The 13085-nt window shown below is 41.0% G+C and overlaps 1 protein-coding gene across 1 annotated transcript; it reads right to left on the bottom strand.

The window, feature by feature from the left end:
• Window positions 1-9275: 9275 nt before the first annotated feature.
• On the bottom strand, window positions 9276-12690 carry LOC104246987 (uncharacterized protein ycf23-like). The gene is made up of 9 exons (XM_009802909.2): window positions 12432-12690; window positions 11828-11893; window positions 11401-11475; window positions 10782-10844; window positions 10570-10629; window positions 10209-10298; window positions 10014-10121; window positions 9600-9722; window positions 9276-9483 (listed from the first exon to the last, which is right to left on the bottom strand). The coding sequence occupies exons 1-9, from the start codon at window positions 12618-12620 to the stop codon at window positions 9352-9354; spliced, it is 906 nt and encodes a 301-aa protein (XP_009801211.1). The 5' UTR covers window positions 12621-12690; the 3' UTR covers window positions 9276-9351.
• Between the last annotated feature and the right edge of the window lie 395 nt (window positions 12691-13085).

Below are 13085 nucleotides of genomic sequence, written 5' to 3'. Positions count from 1 at the left end.
TGCAACTGTTGCTTGAGTTCCAAATGTCATCCCTCGGCTCAAAGAGTGGATCAAGGGCATTTGTTCATAGATTCCTTACTCAGAGCGCTCATGGTGCAAACTCTCGAAGGGCTGTTGGGAGGCCCGTTCTCACGGTAAGATCTCTTTCCCGAATAAGTAATATTAGGCTTCTCCTTTTAGCATCACGCTCTCATTTCCTTTATTTTTTTCGTAGGCTTGCCTAAGACCGTCGAGCTTAGGCCTCTAGTTGGGGACGAGGACTTTCCCATTGATCCTCCACTTCGGGGTAGCTCGGGGTTGCAAAAGGAGAGAAGAAGAAAAGAAAGGCTCTGGGTTCCCCGAGCTCAAAGAAGAAGAAACCAAAGAGAAGATTGGTCGATAAGCCAAAGGAGAGCTCCAGCTCTTGAGCACCCGACTCGGACTCGCTCTTCCGGCTCAGGGATGAGACCGAGGAGGGCGATCTTTGTGCGGCCCATAAACCGACCTCCCCCAAAGAGCGGGCAGTAGCCGAAGGGGAAATAACGGAGGTCGGTCCTCTTGAGGTTCGGGAGGCTGGTGTAGAAATGAGGGTTGAGGCGTCCCACAATGTCAGCTCCATTCCGCCCGGTGTCATAGAATTGTCGGGGTCGCCTTCATTCACCGAGTCCATGTTCGACGAAGCCTGGGCGGTGAAGGAGCGATCCAACGAAGGGGCTCATGGTACAGACGACCCCCTTCGTTTATTTTTCGAAGGTGTGGATTCGGTCACTCTAGAAGACTTCTCTAGGTTAGGCGACATGGAGGTACCAAGAAAAGATCCATCTTCAGAAGGCGACGGGCAGAGCTCGAGCCCAAAATTAATCAACCAGTTTCCCGGCCCGAGTGCGGATCCTGGCCGTAAGAGGTCAATAATCATCACTGTTCCGAAGGATGCCCGGGTTCTTTATACTCCCGTAGGAGTAGCGAGTTACCTCCGCTGCCTGGTAACTAAAGATGACCAGGCAAAAATGAATAAGGTGGGCATGTCGTGCCTATTAAACGAAGTGCAGTAGGCGCTGAATCAGGTAAGGCGTCATTACACTCTTTCATCTTTTGACTTAGTTTCTTGATAATTCTCACGCCTTCTTACTTCTTTTTGCAGGCCTCAGTACTTCACCATGAGAGCTTTCTTCGATACCGGGATGAGGAGAACTAGCTCGAGGCTAAGGCCAGGGAGCTTGCTGAGAAAAGAGTTATGTATAAGCTTCTCAGCGAGCAACACGAAGGGGCCACCAAGGATCTCCGGGCCGAGTTGGATGCGGCTCAGAAGGAACATGCCGACTTGTTGGAATAGGTAAAGATTTTCAAGGTTAGCAAATGATGACATAGATATGGCGACTAACGACGAAACCTCGCAGGTCCAATAGAAGATTGATCGGATCGACCAACTCCGAGTTGAAATGAACGAGGTCCGGGCCATGGCCGATGTTTGGAAGAAAAAACAGACTAGCTCGCTTCGGAGGAGAAGACCGCCCGGGAGAAAGTGGCATCGACAGATGTCCAACTCCGAGTGGTGAAAAAGAAGGCCAAGCACGCGCTCGACAAATTGAGGACCTGAAAGCTCAACCGGGCTCAGCTATTGCTGAATGAGATACCCTTGGCAAGGAGCTTGAAATAGCAAGGTCCGAGTCGGAGATAACCAGGGCCGATACTGAAGAGATGGTGGACCAGTACAGGGCCGATGTTTAGGCATACTAGGCCCGCCTGAAAGTCACAGTCGAGTACATAAAGTGGTTGTCTCGAAGGGAGACCCTTGAGAAAATCTATGCCCGAGGTTTCGACTTGTCGGCCAAGATTGAAGAGGCGAAAAGGCTCAAAGTCAAGGCCAAGAAGTTGGCCGAACTAGATGGTGAAGAAGGCTCTAAGGGCTCCGGCAAACCTGAAGATGGAGAAGGTCCCGATAGATCCGGTGACGAGGCGTGTTTTGGTCAAAATCAGGCATAGGTGCCTTAGGAATTTTTGTCTTTGTTTTTGCATTTTGTACACTTATTTTGTTGAGGCCGTTTTCAATGGCCTTTGTAAAGACATTTTGGAATGTATATCTAAGGTTTTCCTTTTTTTTTTGTCAATTTTCAAGTCTATCACCATTAGCATCCATTTTACAATTGCAAGGATTTTAAAATGTCTTAGTACGGAATAAATCGTAGTAATAAGTTATTGATCAAAGGTTCGAACAAGATTTGTTCTCGATGTCAATTTCGTTTGAAACTTGTGGGGGTTCGGTATGATCAGAAACTTTACCCGAAGTGGTTGTTTATATGTTTTTAGTCTATAATTTTGCCGTGGGTAACCTTTGAACCAATTTGAAATTTTGAAGGCCTTATGTTTTGATTAAGGGCTTCGGACGTCTCCGAGCCATTTCTAGGGTGGTCGTAGCCTTTTAAGTTTAGGTACTGCCTAATAGGCTTTGTACCTTCGGGATTCTATAATCCGAGTCGTTCAAGTTTGTCTCGGATGACAGTCCACGAGTGGGGGTGGTCGTAGCCTTTTAAGTTTAGGCACTGCCTAATAGGCTCTTGTGCCTCCAGGTTTTGACATCCTGATCCGTCCGAGTTTATTTCGTACGATAGTCCCCGAGTGGGGGTGATCTATTAATTTCGGATAGAGGCGGCCATTAGGCTCAATATCTTTAAGGAAATGTAATAGTCTTAAGGGACAAAATATGTATCTGCAAGGTAAAAACTTTCTTTCATTTCTGTGCATAATGTACAAGATTGTAAATGTGTACAAGCTTTGTATTATGGCTAAGGTGGTCTATGCGGGCACAACTCATTTGACTGTTTGGCCCTTACAGTAAATCCTATCCACCGAGCCTAGACTGTTCAAGCACAAAGTTTCATTCCTTGCTAAAAATCATCATCCGAGGGTGATAGCCCCAGTATTCGAGGTTGATCATTGAGAGGGCTCGAATACTATTGACGTGACCATCGGCTCCGGTTCATAATTGGTCTTTAATTCTAGTTAGCACGATCCACTGGTGCCTCGTTAAAAACCTTGCTTGTAAACCCATTTGGGACAAAACCGGTTCAAGGGAAAAAGAGTACAACGTGTGATTTTAGGCCTAACAACTACATCGTCCTCTGACTGTTGCCTGCAAATGTTAGTCTAATCTGTAATATATATAAAAAGAATGAACGAGGTCGTACCTTAACAGTAGTATCATTTTAAGTGGGTCACGTTCCACTTGTTCGGTAGCCACTCACCGTTTCCTGCTTCGAGTTTGTACGAACCTTTGCCGGTAATCTCGATAATTTGATATGGACCTTCCTAATTCGGTCCCAGCTTTCCTTCGTTCGGGTTTTGGGTGTTCAGTGTCACCTTTCTTAACACCAAGTCCCTGACATTAAAGTGTATGAGGTTGGATCTCCGATTATAATACCTTTTGATCTGTTGTTTTTGAGCGGTTAACCGTACGAGGGCGGCCTCGTGCCTTTCATCCACTAATTTTAGGCTCGTGTTCATGACCTCATAGTTTGACTTTTTGGTCGCATATCGGAGCATTAAACTCGGTTATCCCACCTTGACCGGTATTAGTGCTTCGACACCGTAGACCAACGAAAACGGGATGGACCAGGTGCTAGATTTTGAGGTCGTACGGTACGCCCATAGAACTTCGGGCAAATTTCCTTCTATTTTCCTTTGACATCGGTCAGCTGTTTCTTAAGGTTTTGAAATATGGTTTTGTATGTAAACTCCGCGTGCCCATTCCTGCTAGGGTGATAAGGTGTTGATAAGATCCTTTTGATCTTATGGTCTTTGAAAAATTTGCTCACCTTGCTGTCAATGAATTGCTTCCCGTTGTCAAATACGATCTCGGCCGGTATTCTGAACCGACATATTATGTGGTCCTAGATAAAATCGATAACTTCTTTTTTTCGTGACTTTTTCGAATGCTTGAGCTTCAACCCATTTAGAAAAATTGTCAGTCATAAATAGTATGAATTGAGCCTTATCGGGTGCCCATGGCAGGGGACAGACGATGTCCATTCCCTATTTCATGAATAGCCAACATGACAAGACCGAATGTAGTAGCTCCCCAAGCTGATGGATCATTGGCGCATGCCTCTGATAGTCATCGCATTTTTCACATTGTCCATCACGGTGATATCTTCTATAGACTTGATCTTGTCGGGATTGATCTCGATTCCCTGGTTGGACACCAAATCCAAGGAACTTCCTGGACCCAACTTCGAATGCGCATTTTTCCGGGTTCAACTTCATATTGTATTTCTTTAGTATATTGAAGGTTTCATGCAAATGTTCCAAGTGGTCCTCTGCTCTCAGGGACTTAACTAACATGTCGTCAATGTAAACCTCCATTGATTTCCCTATCTGCTCTTCTAACATCCGATTTACTAAGTGTTGGTAAGTGGCACCAACATTTTTTTAGTCCGAATGACATTACATTATAACAATAGGTGTCATGTTTAGTGATGAAGGAAGTCTTTTCTTGGTCGCCCGGGGTCCATCCGGATCTGGTTTTACCCGGAGTAAGCATCGAGAAAGCTGAGTATCTCGTGGTCGGCCGTCGCATAGACCATGCGATCGATGTTAGGCAAAGGAAAAAAGTCTTTGGGTCATGCCTTATTTAAATCTTTATAGTCTACACATATTCTCAATTTATTTCCCTTTTTAGGCAGTACCACTATGTTTGCTAAACAATACGGGTACTTAATTTCCCGAATGGTGCCTATTTTAAGAAGTTTGGATACCTCGTCTTTGATGAATGCATGCTTGACTTCGGACTGAGGCCTCCTTTTCTGTTTAACTGGGTGAAACTTCAAATCAAAGCTTATCTTGTGAGTAGTTATTTCTGGTAGGACCCCTGTCATGTCAAGATGGGACCAAGTGAAGCAATCCATGTTAGCTATAAGGAATTCAATGAGTTTTTTCCTGAGCCCGGGAGTTAGTCCCGTGCCCAGGTATACCTTCAGATCGGGCAGGTGCTCAATCAACCTGACTTGCCCTACTCCTCAACCGTTGACTTGGTGGCATTGGAATCGTCAGGGGCTATAAAAGACCTAGGGTCTCCGTAGTCATCATCCTCGCCTATCTCCTGCTTTTCTGGTTCGGTCGAAGTCGGCGTTGGTGATTGCTATTTGGTTTCTCCCTTGGCGATTGAGCTCGGGTTCTTTGATGTCAAAAATGCAGATATAGGGACCACCACGTCGACCGCGAACATTTATTTTGCACTCGGTTGCTCCTCGTAAACTATTTTGATCCCTCCCAGTGTAGGAAATTTCAACGCCTGATGTAGCGTCGAGAGTACTGCCCTCATGTTGTAAATCCATGGCCTCCCGAATAATATTGTACCTCATATCTCCTTCGATCACGTAGAAATTATCCTGAATTGTTCCGATGGTGTTTACTAGTAGGGTGATCTCCCATTTAGTGGTCTCGCATGCCATGTTGAATCCGTTTAAGACTAGGACTGCAGGCACTATTTGATATTGTAGACCTAGCTTCTCCACGACCCTCGATCTGATGATATTGGACGAGCTACCTAGATCAATTAACACACGCTTAACTCGAGATTTATTTATGAGTACAGATATTACCAGTGCATCATTGTGTGGTTGTATGATGCCTTCAGTGTCCTCGTCGTTGAAAGATACGGTTCCTTCCTGTACATAGTCTCGAGTCCGTTTTTCCCTTGTAATGGATACATCAGTGCATTTTAACATCGGCCCTTGGGGTATGTCAACTCCACAAATGATCATGTTAATGATGGGTTGAGGTTCCTTTTGCTCTATCTATTTGTTGGCGTCCATATTCCTGAAGTGATTTTAGACTCGATCCCTCAGAAATTCTTGGAGGTGCCATTTGTTGAATAATCGGGCTATTTCTTCTCTCAGTTGTCAGCAGTCTTCGGTTCTATGTCCATGGGTGCCATGATATTTACACATTATATTGGGGTCCCTTTGGGCAAGATCGGGCTGCAATAGTCGAGGCCACTTAGTATCTTTGATGTGTCCGATGGCTGATACGATACCGACAACATCGACGTTTAAGTTGTACTCTAATAACCTTGGTGCTTCCTTAGACCCGGATATGTCAAAACCATTTTTGCTCATGAGTCCTCGGTTATTACGACCTCGATCACTCTTTCTTTCACTCCTCGCAGTGTTTCGTCTGGACCCACTGCTCCTTCAATCTGCATTGTATGGTTGGTACAGATCTCTGTTCAATCTTGGTTCGTAATCGACAACTATTTTGGATCTATCATTGGTCCTGACGGGGTAAAGAGACCCGGAAGGTCCCTCGAGCTGATCATCGTCGACCCTAATTATTTTATTGGTACCTGTTATGGAAGTCAACCCAAGTTACCTCCGAGTATTCTATCAAATTTTGCTTCAACTATTGTGAAGCCAATGAGCTTTGGGGATTGAGTCCTTGGGTGATTGCCTGAACGGCCCAATCATTTGCGATAGGAGGTAGATCCATCCGTTCCATTTGAAACCTCGAAACGAATTCCCTGAGCATCTCGTTATCTTTTTGCTTTACCTTGAAAAACTCTGACTTCCTGGTCTCGACCTTGATGGCCCTGGCGTGTGCTTTTACAAAGACATCTGCAAGCATAGCAAACGAGTCAATAGAATTAAGGGGTAAGTTGTGATACCATATCATAACTTCTTTTGATAAGGTCTCTCCGAACTTTTTCAGCAGAACGGATTCGATTTCATCATCCTCCAAGTCGTTCCCCTTGATGGTGCACGTGTAGGAGGTCACATGTTCATTTGGATCAGTCGTTGCATTATACTTCCGGATCTCGGGCATACAGAACTTCTTAGGGATCGACTTCGGAGCTACGCTCCAAGGGAAAAGTTTTTGGACAAACTTCTTGGAATCCAGGCCTTTTAGTATCGATGGTGCTCCTGGGATTTGATCGACCCCAGAGTTATAGATCTCCACCTTTTATCGTTAGCTTCAATTTTCTTTTCTCCCGATTCTACCCGTTTCTTCAATTCCTCGAGCATTTTTATTATCTCGGGGTTGGTCCTGGTTTCAGCTTCACTCGGCCTTTCTATAACTGGTTCATTTCTGCGAGTATTTTCCCGGGATGGTTCGGGTTCAACTCTACTGGGGGCACGACTTTGGTTCTGTAACTGGGCTATAGCTGCTTGTTCAGCCTATAACATTTTGAAGATCACCCACAAGTTGATCATGCCGCCTTCATCGCCATGCGTATCCCTAGCTACCGACATGGCTCCCCCACGAATGCTGTTTTCTGGATCGGTGGGCAAGTTAGAATCGATGGCCACTTGGGAGTTGGCGTCGATCAGATCTGCGACCGGGACCCTATTGGGGTCAGTAGGGTGAACCTCATTACTGGGCACTATATTGCTGTTCTCTCCATGGTGGCTGGATTCAACATCAATGTTTAGGTGAGCAGATTGAGAATTTGACATCTTTAAATTTTCCTGAAATTAAGATCTCAAAGAACAAGAGCAAAACGGAGTGTGTTGTGGAAATTTGTATCAAATATCCACTATTATCCTTAACCCCACGGTGGACGCCAAACTGTTTACCCTAAAAATGGATAATTATTAAATTTGTATGTGGTTTTAAGGATATGTTGATTAATTCAATACAAATGATAAATTACGTTAGATTAAACAGATAAGGACGTAATAAATTGTCAAACAACTTAAGAGGAATGATTCCGGACTCGATTACAACCTTAATGGAATGCCTGACTTCGATCCCGGATGAACAAAAGTAAAAACTTTGAATAATAGAGAAAACGAGAGTATATTGCCTTGATGTGCATGTTACAATGATTTAATGAATAGTCAGACTTCTCTTTATATAGTAGGGGAGTTTCATCCTAAGTACAATTCCATAAAAGGTAAAAATCTTCCGTTTCACTAATCACTGATCCTCCGCCAATACATGCCGAGATTCATGCTGTGACACCCGGTTGAGCGCGGATATCACGGTCCTTAGCTGGTCGTGCTCGATTGTCTGATAACGTCTTCCGAACTTCAGAAATTCGAATCGGTCCTGGGGGTGTGGTTCTGATTCCTCCGAGGGTAGGTGTTTGCCCGGACCTCGACTCGAGGAGCTTCTTACCTCGATTCCAACTCCTCATTTACATTTATGCTCCGTTTGCTTCATCGAGAATTCGTCCAAAGGGCTCGGTTTCATCCGTATACATCTAGTTTTTCTCTTGATTTCTATCAAGGTTATGTGCTTCATTGTATTGTGATGCGGTCGAAAGAATTATTGTTAGAGCATTGGCATTTTAATATAAAAATAAAAATATGTCATGATCTCTTCTTAATCATCCCATCATCTTGAAAATGACCATAACTCACTCCTACTCCATAACAATTTTAAAAATGGTCATAACTTTTTTGTAATTACTCTCCCATATTTTATTATTAATTACACACTAATTTATTAATTATCCCATGTTTTCCATGATTTCATAACTTATTATCCCACTTTCTTCCAATTTGATCCAAGGAAGAATTCATACACCTATAAATAGGAGTCTTTCTTTCATAATTAGTGTGTAAAAAAAAATTCAGAGTGCTCAAAAAAGTGAGGTTACAGTTGTGAAAAAAGGAGAGTTTTAATTTTGTTGAAGGAAGGTAGTCATCTTGGTGGTGTTTTGGACTCCACAACTTGTCTAAAGATTATTTGAGTCATACGACGTTATCGGGCTGTTGTATCTTGGGGGAGACAAGTCAATAGGCTTACTGCTAGACTAGTAAAGATTTTTGTTGCAGTAGACTTGAATCTCCTTAAAGAGAGCGAGATATCCGTACCTCAATTTGAATATTTTCTTCATTTTATTTTTCAAACTGTAATTATATTTTCATCAACAATTATCATTCCTTAATTTTCCAACTAAACAGCAATCTAAAAATTCCATATGCATCTGCAGTCTATTTTCTGTCTCACCTAATCAAACCAATTCAGCAACTTTTTTCACTTGATAAAGTCTTGATTTGGTTTATCTAATGCAAGTTATCTATAACTGGCCTTTAGATTCCATCTGTATGTGTTGAAAAGGTTGCTGTTGCTTAACTTCTAGGATGGACGCTAATTAACCTAGACACCAATTCATTTAATATTGAGATTCTATTTGATTTTATAATTTTGTCGGGAACAAAGATCGTTAAAACATGTATTGATCATATACTGTTATTTTCATCTTCGGAGATAATACTACTAGAAAGGAAATTTTAAAAAAGTACAACGATAATTAACACATGTAAAATGACTACTGAGAGGAAAAGACGAAAAAATAAAGCTAGAAATACTTGTTAATTTCATAATAATTCCTAATTGCTTCAGGTCTTTGCCCTGCTACATTGGATTGGATTACAGTCTCAAACTGCTACCCTCAAACAGATTCTGTGTCTTTGTTGACAATCCTAATGAATGAGCTATGGATTTGACTTCTGCGATCATTGCCACCTGATCGTTAAGCTTGTTGATGGCCGAGCCAACGCCCTGTGTTCAACATCAAACCCAAGTTTCAGCGATTTGACTGAGATGCCTTAAAATAACCAATTCTAAAATGAAAAAAAAAAAAGTTCTCCTAAGATTATAGATGGTGTAAGGCATACCACGCCAGCAGCTCCAGCTGTGATCGCCATTGGTGCTGTGACTGCGCTCAATCCAGATGAACACATGACAGGGATATTGACTGCCCTTGAAATTGAATAAGCTGCTGCTAGTGTTGGTGTTGCCTATATATATGAATAATATCAAAATGAATGACAATTAGATGAGTTAATACTGCAAATCAATAAGCAGCTTCTCTATTGCTTGCCTTTTTTCTTACTATGTTTCTTCATTTCTTGTTCAGCACATTGTTTTCTTGCATTTGGTTTCTGATTCGAAGCTTATACCAATTATGGAATGCACTAGGATTTTTCACTTTTAGTTAAAAGATCAATCAAGGTGATTGCATAGCATCCACATATTCAGCAGTTAAGTTAAATCTCTATTAGTACTAGACTGCAAACGTGCTAGTTTACCTTTTCGATTAAACCAAGGACACCGGCCTTTGATGGAGTAGAGCATTTTCCTCCTTCTGTTTGGATAATGTCAACACCTTCTTGTTCTAATAGCTCGGCCAGCTTGACCTGTGAAAATGCGATGAAGATCTGTAAGAAAGTGAAGTCTCTTCAAATTGACCCTAGCAAGTCATATAGAAAAGTGCTCTTTGAAACCTGATCGGGAAGGCTTAGTGTGTGAGGCACAGTGACTGACAATGTCACTGATGGAAGTATCCTCATTGTCTCCTTCGTTAGTTTCAGAATCTGGAAAGCATTATCAGCAGAATAAGAAGTAGTGGACATCATTGACAAAGATTCACAACTAATATGGATTTGGATAGAGCTGGTTTTCGTGTATTTAAGTTGGAATACCAGGAAAAAAATGGAATCAGGCTTAGGTTTTCCCTAAGCTGGATTGCCCTTTTGTCCAGGCAAGTCCAAGTAATCCATCAAATCATATATTTACAAATTTATTTATTTATTTAGGCTCAATTTGACGTTATGACTCAATCCACTGCAAGGTAATTCTCCTTACCTGCTCAGGAGAGAATACCAATCCCTTCTCATAGAAGGAGTCATAGTTTCCGATCTCGACCTGCACCAGAAAAGCTTTTCTTTATGATGAGCTACAAAAAGGAACTTACTCCTCTCACTTGAGGTTATGTAATCGTGGTGCTGAACTGTTTAGTATTCTTGCTTATGGTGTCTATGAACTGAAATTGAAACAATTATGAGAAGAGGTCATACCATTAAGGCTCCTGCTTCAACAGCAGCTGGAAATGCTGCGGGATCCACAGAAGAAACACAAACCTGCAAGTATGTGAAACCAAAATTTAAGCTGAAAATATTTACGCTTATAGTGCTTGAGATAGCCTTCATGTTTTTAGTACTGATTCATATATTAAACAAACTGATCCGTGCAACTAAAATCAGATAGTGGCTGAGGATGTAAATGCCTAAAATGGTGATTCTTTGAACTGATGAGCTCAAAGCACTCTGTATAAAGAAGATGCAGGTCAAATTGATATTATCCTCGGATGGTATATGATTTTTTGAAGCAATGAAGGACCAACAAATATACATGATTCAACAAGAATGTTCAGAGCTAAGAGAGAAACTGGAAATTGCATTTACTTAATAGAAGATAAAGCTTAAGGCACATTTGGCTTGAATATTTTTACAAAAAGAACTTAATTTAGGCCAGAAAAGTCGTCCGATCATTTTAATGTTGCCTAAGAACAAATTCACAAGAAAGGTTGAAACAATAGATCAGTTGTTTATGTTAAAGGTAAGAGTTCATCAAGGGTATTCTGCACAATGCAGGGCTAAAGGAAAGATTAAACGAATTTAAACAGAAAAGATTTACCGGAAGGTTAGTCAAGCTTATGGCAAGCTTGACCAGCTCAGGGTCACAAGCTATGTCTATATGGGTTGCTCCTCCCTGTAAGCAGGATCAAAGAGTTAGTCTTACTACATGTAATGAAATTTAAAAAACTAAAAGAACACTAACAACATACTACGATATCCATTACCAGAACAGTGAATCCAACTATCTGAACAATATCAACTCCTACTCAATCCTTAATAAGAGTGCTTTAGAATTTCAATTACTATAAATTTTATGCACAACGAAGAATAATCAACTTAACATTAATTTGGTGGAAATTTCAGTAACATGTTTTAGTCATTAAAGGAAAAAGAACAAAGTACAAATAACTTTTGAATGTTGATAAGAACATGAGCCAGTTTTTTCCTCCAAAAAAGCAATTCTAGAGCATTAGATAAGACCAAACCTTATCTGCAGCAGTAACAACAGAAGCCACATTCTCTTTGTCTAGATTCTGCAATCCTGCAATAATCTGAAGCAGTACAGCAATGTATCATTAGAAATTTTACCATGACGGAACCAGAGGCGAATATATAGGGGAGATAATGGGGCACGTGAACCCATGTTCTCTCAAAATTAGATATTTTATGTACATATTTTCTAAAATTGGCCATGCTACAAGAACGTTGAATGGTGCACAAAGTTGAGTTATTTACCAAGAGTAGTAGGGATCAATTTCTACTTAATACATTTTCTCCTCCTTTTTTTAGTAGTGCGCATATGTACTCAAAATCCTAGATCCGTCTCTGGACGGAACACTCTCCTTCTCCCCAACACCATCCTCTCAAAACTGGTCTAGTTCAAGTAACTAAAAACCCAATGAAGTTGTAATAAAATAAAAGGAACTCATTTTAGAAGTGCAATACCTAAAAAGAACAAGATAAAGCTCACTCTTTTTCTTTATGGGATTTTCTTGAGAACTAAACTACTATCTAAGAATAGAGTATTTTTGCATGATTGTGATATTAGAAACAAATGGAAAAGTGGGTTATTAGTTAAAAAGATAATACCTTAAGGGCTCTTTTCTCATGAAATTCTTTCAAGACTGCTTCTTTGGTATGTGAAAGCAGAGCTCTCGTGGTACTTCTTCTTCTTCTAGCAATTGAAATGCACCTTGGAAGAACAGGAAGGGAATTCTGATTTGGTTTCAAAAGTATATGGTTTTTGGGAGAAACTGGTGTGTAGATTGAGATGCTCATTTTCTTCTTTCTCGTCTATGGAGGAAAATTTTGGCCAGGAGATAAGAAAGTTGGAATAGCAGCTTTAAGCAAGCTATTGATATTTCCCTTATATAGCAAAGAAAAGATAAAACGAAATGATAAAACATTGCAGCAAGATATTTTTGTTGGATAACGTATAGGAAAAATAGGACAGGCTAGCCAGTTTTCGAATCGATAATTGAAAAATAACTAGTGTTTGCAAAGTCATTAAAAAATAGTCACTGATTTGCTAAAACACGAAAGTTACACTGTAATATGCGAGATTATGTAGCTACTCCGTATAAACTTTCAGCATACGGAAAGTTCCAACATAATATGCAGGATTATGGAACTCCTGCTTATAAACTTCTAGCATATTATGTTGGAATCCAATCACATTATGAAATCTCACATGTAAAAAGTTTGAACTCTAGCTTGGAATTTTTCCGGATTTTAAGGGCATTT

The sequence above is a fragment of the Nicotiana sylvestris genome, chromosome 2 (genome assembly GCF_000393655.2).
Source record: "Nicotiana sylvestris chromosome 2, ASM39365v2, whole genome shotgun sequence".
Taxonomy (NCBI): domain Eukaryota; kingdom Viridiplantae; phylum Streptophyta; class Magnoliopsida; order Solanales; family Solanaceae; genus Nicotiana; species Nicotiana sylvestris.
Note: the sequence above shows the minus strand (reverse complement) of the source record. Positions and strands in the feature narration are given on the sequence as shown.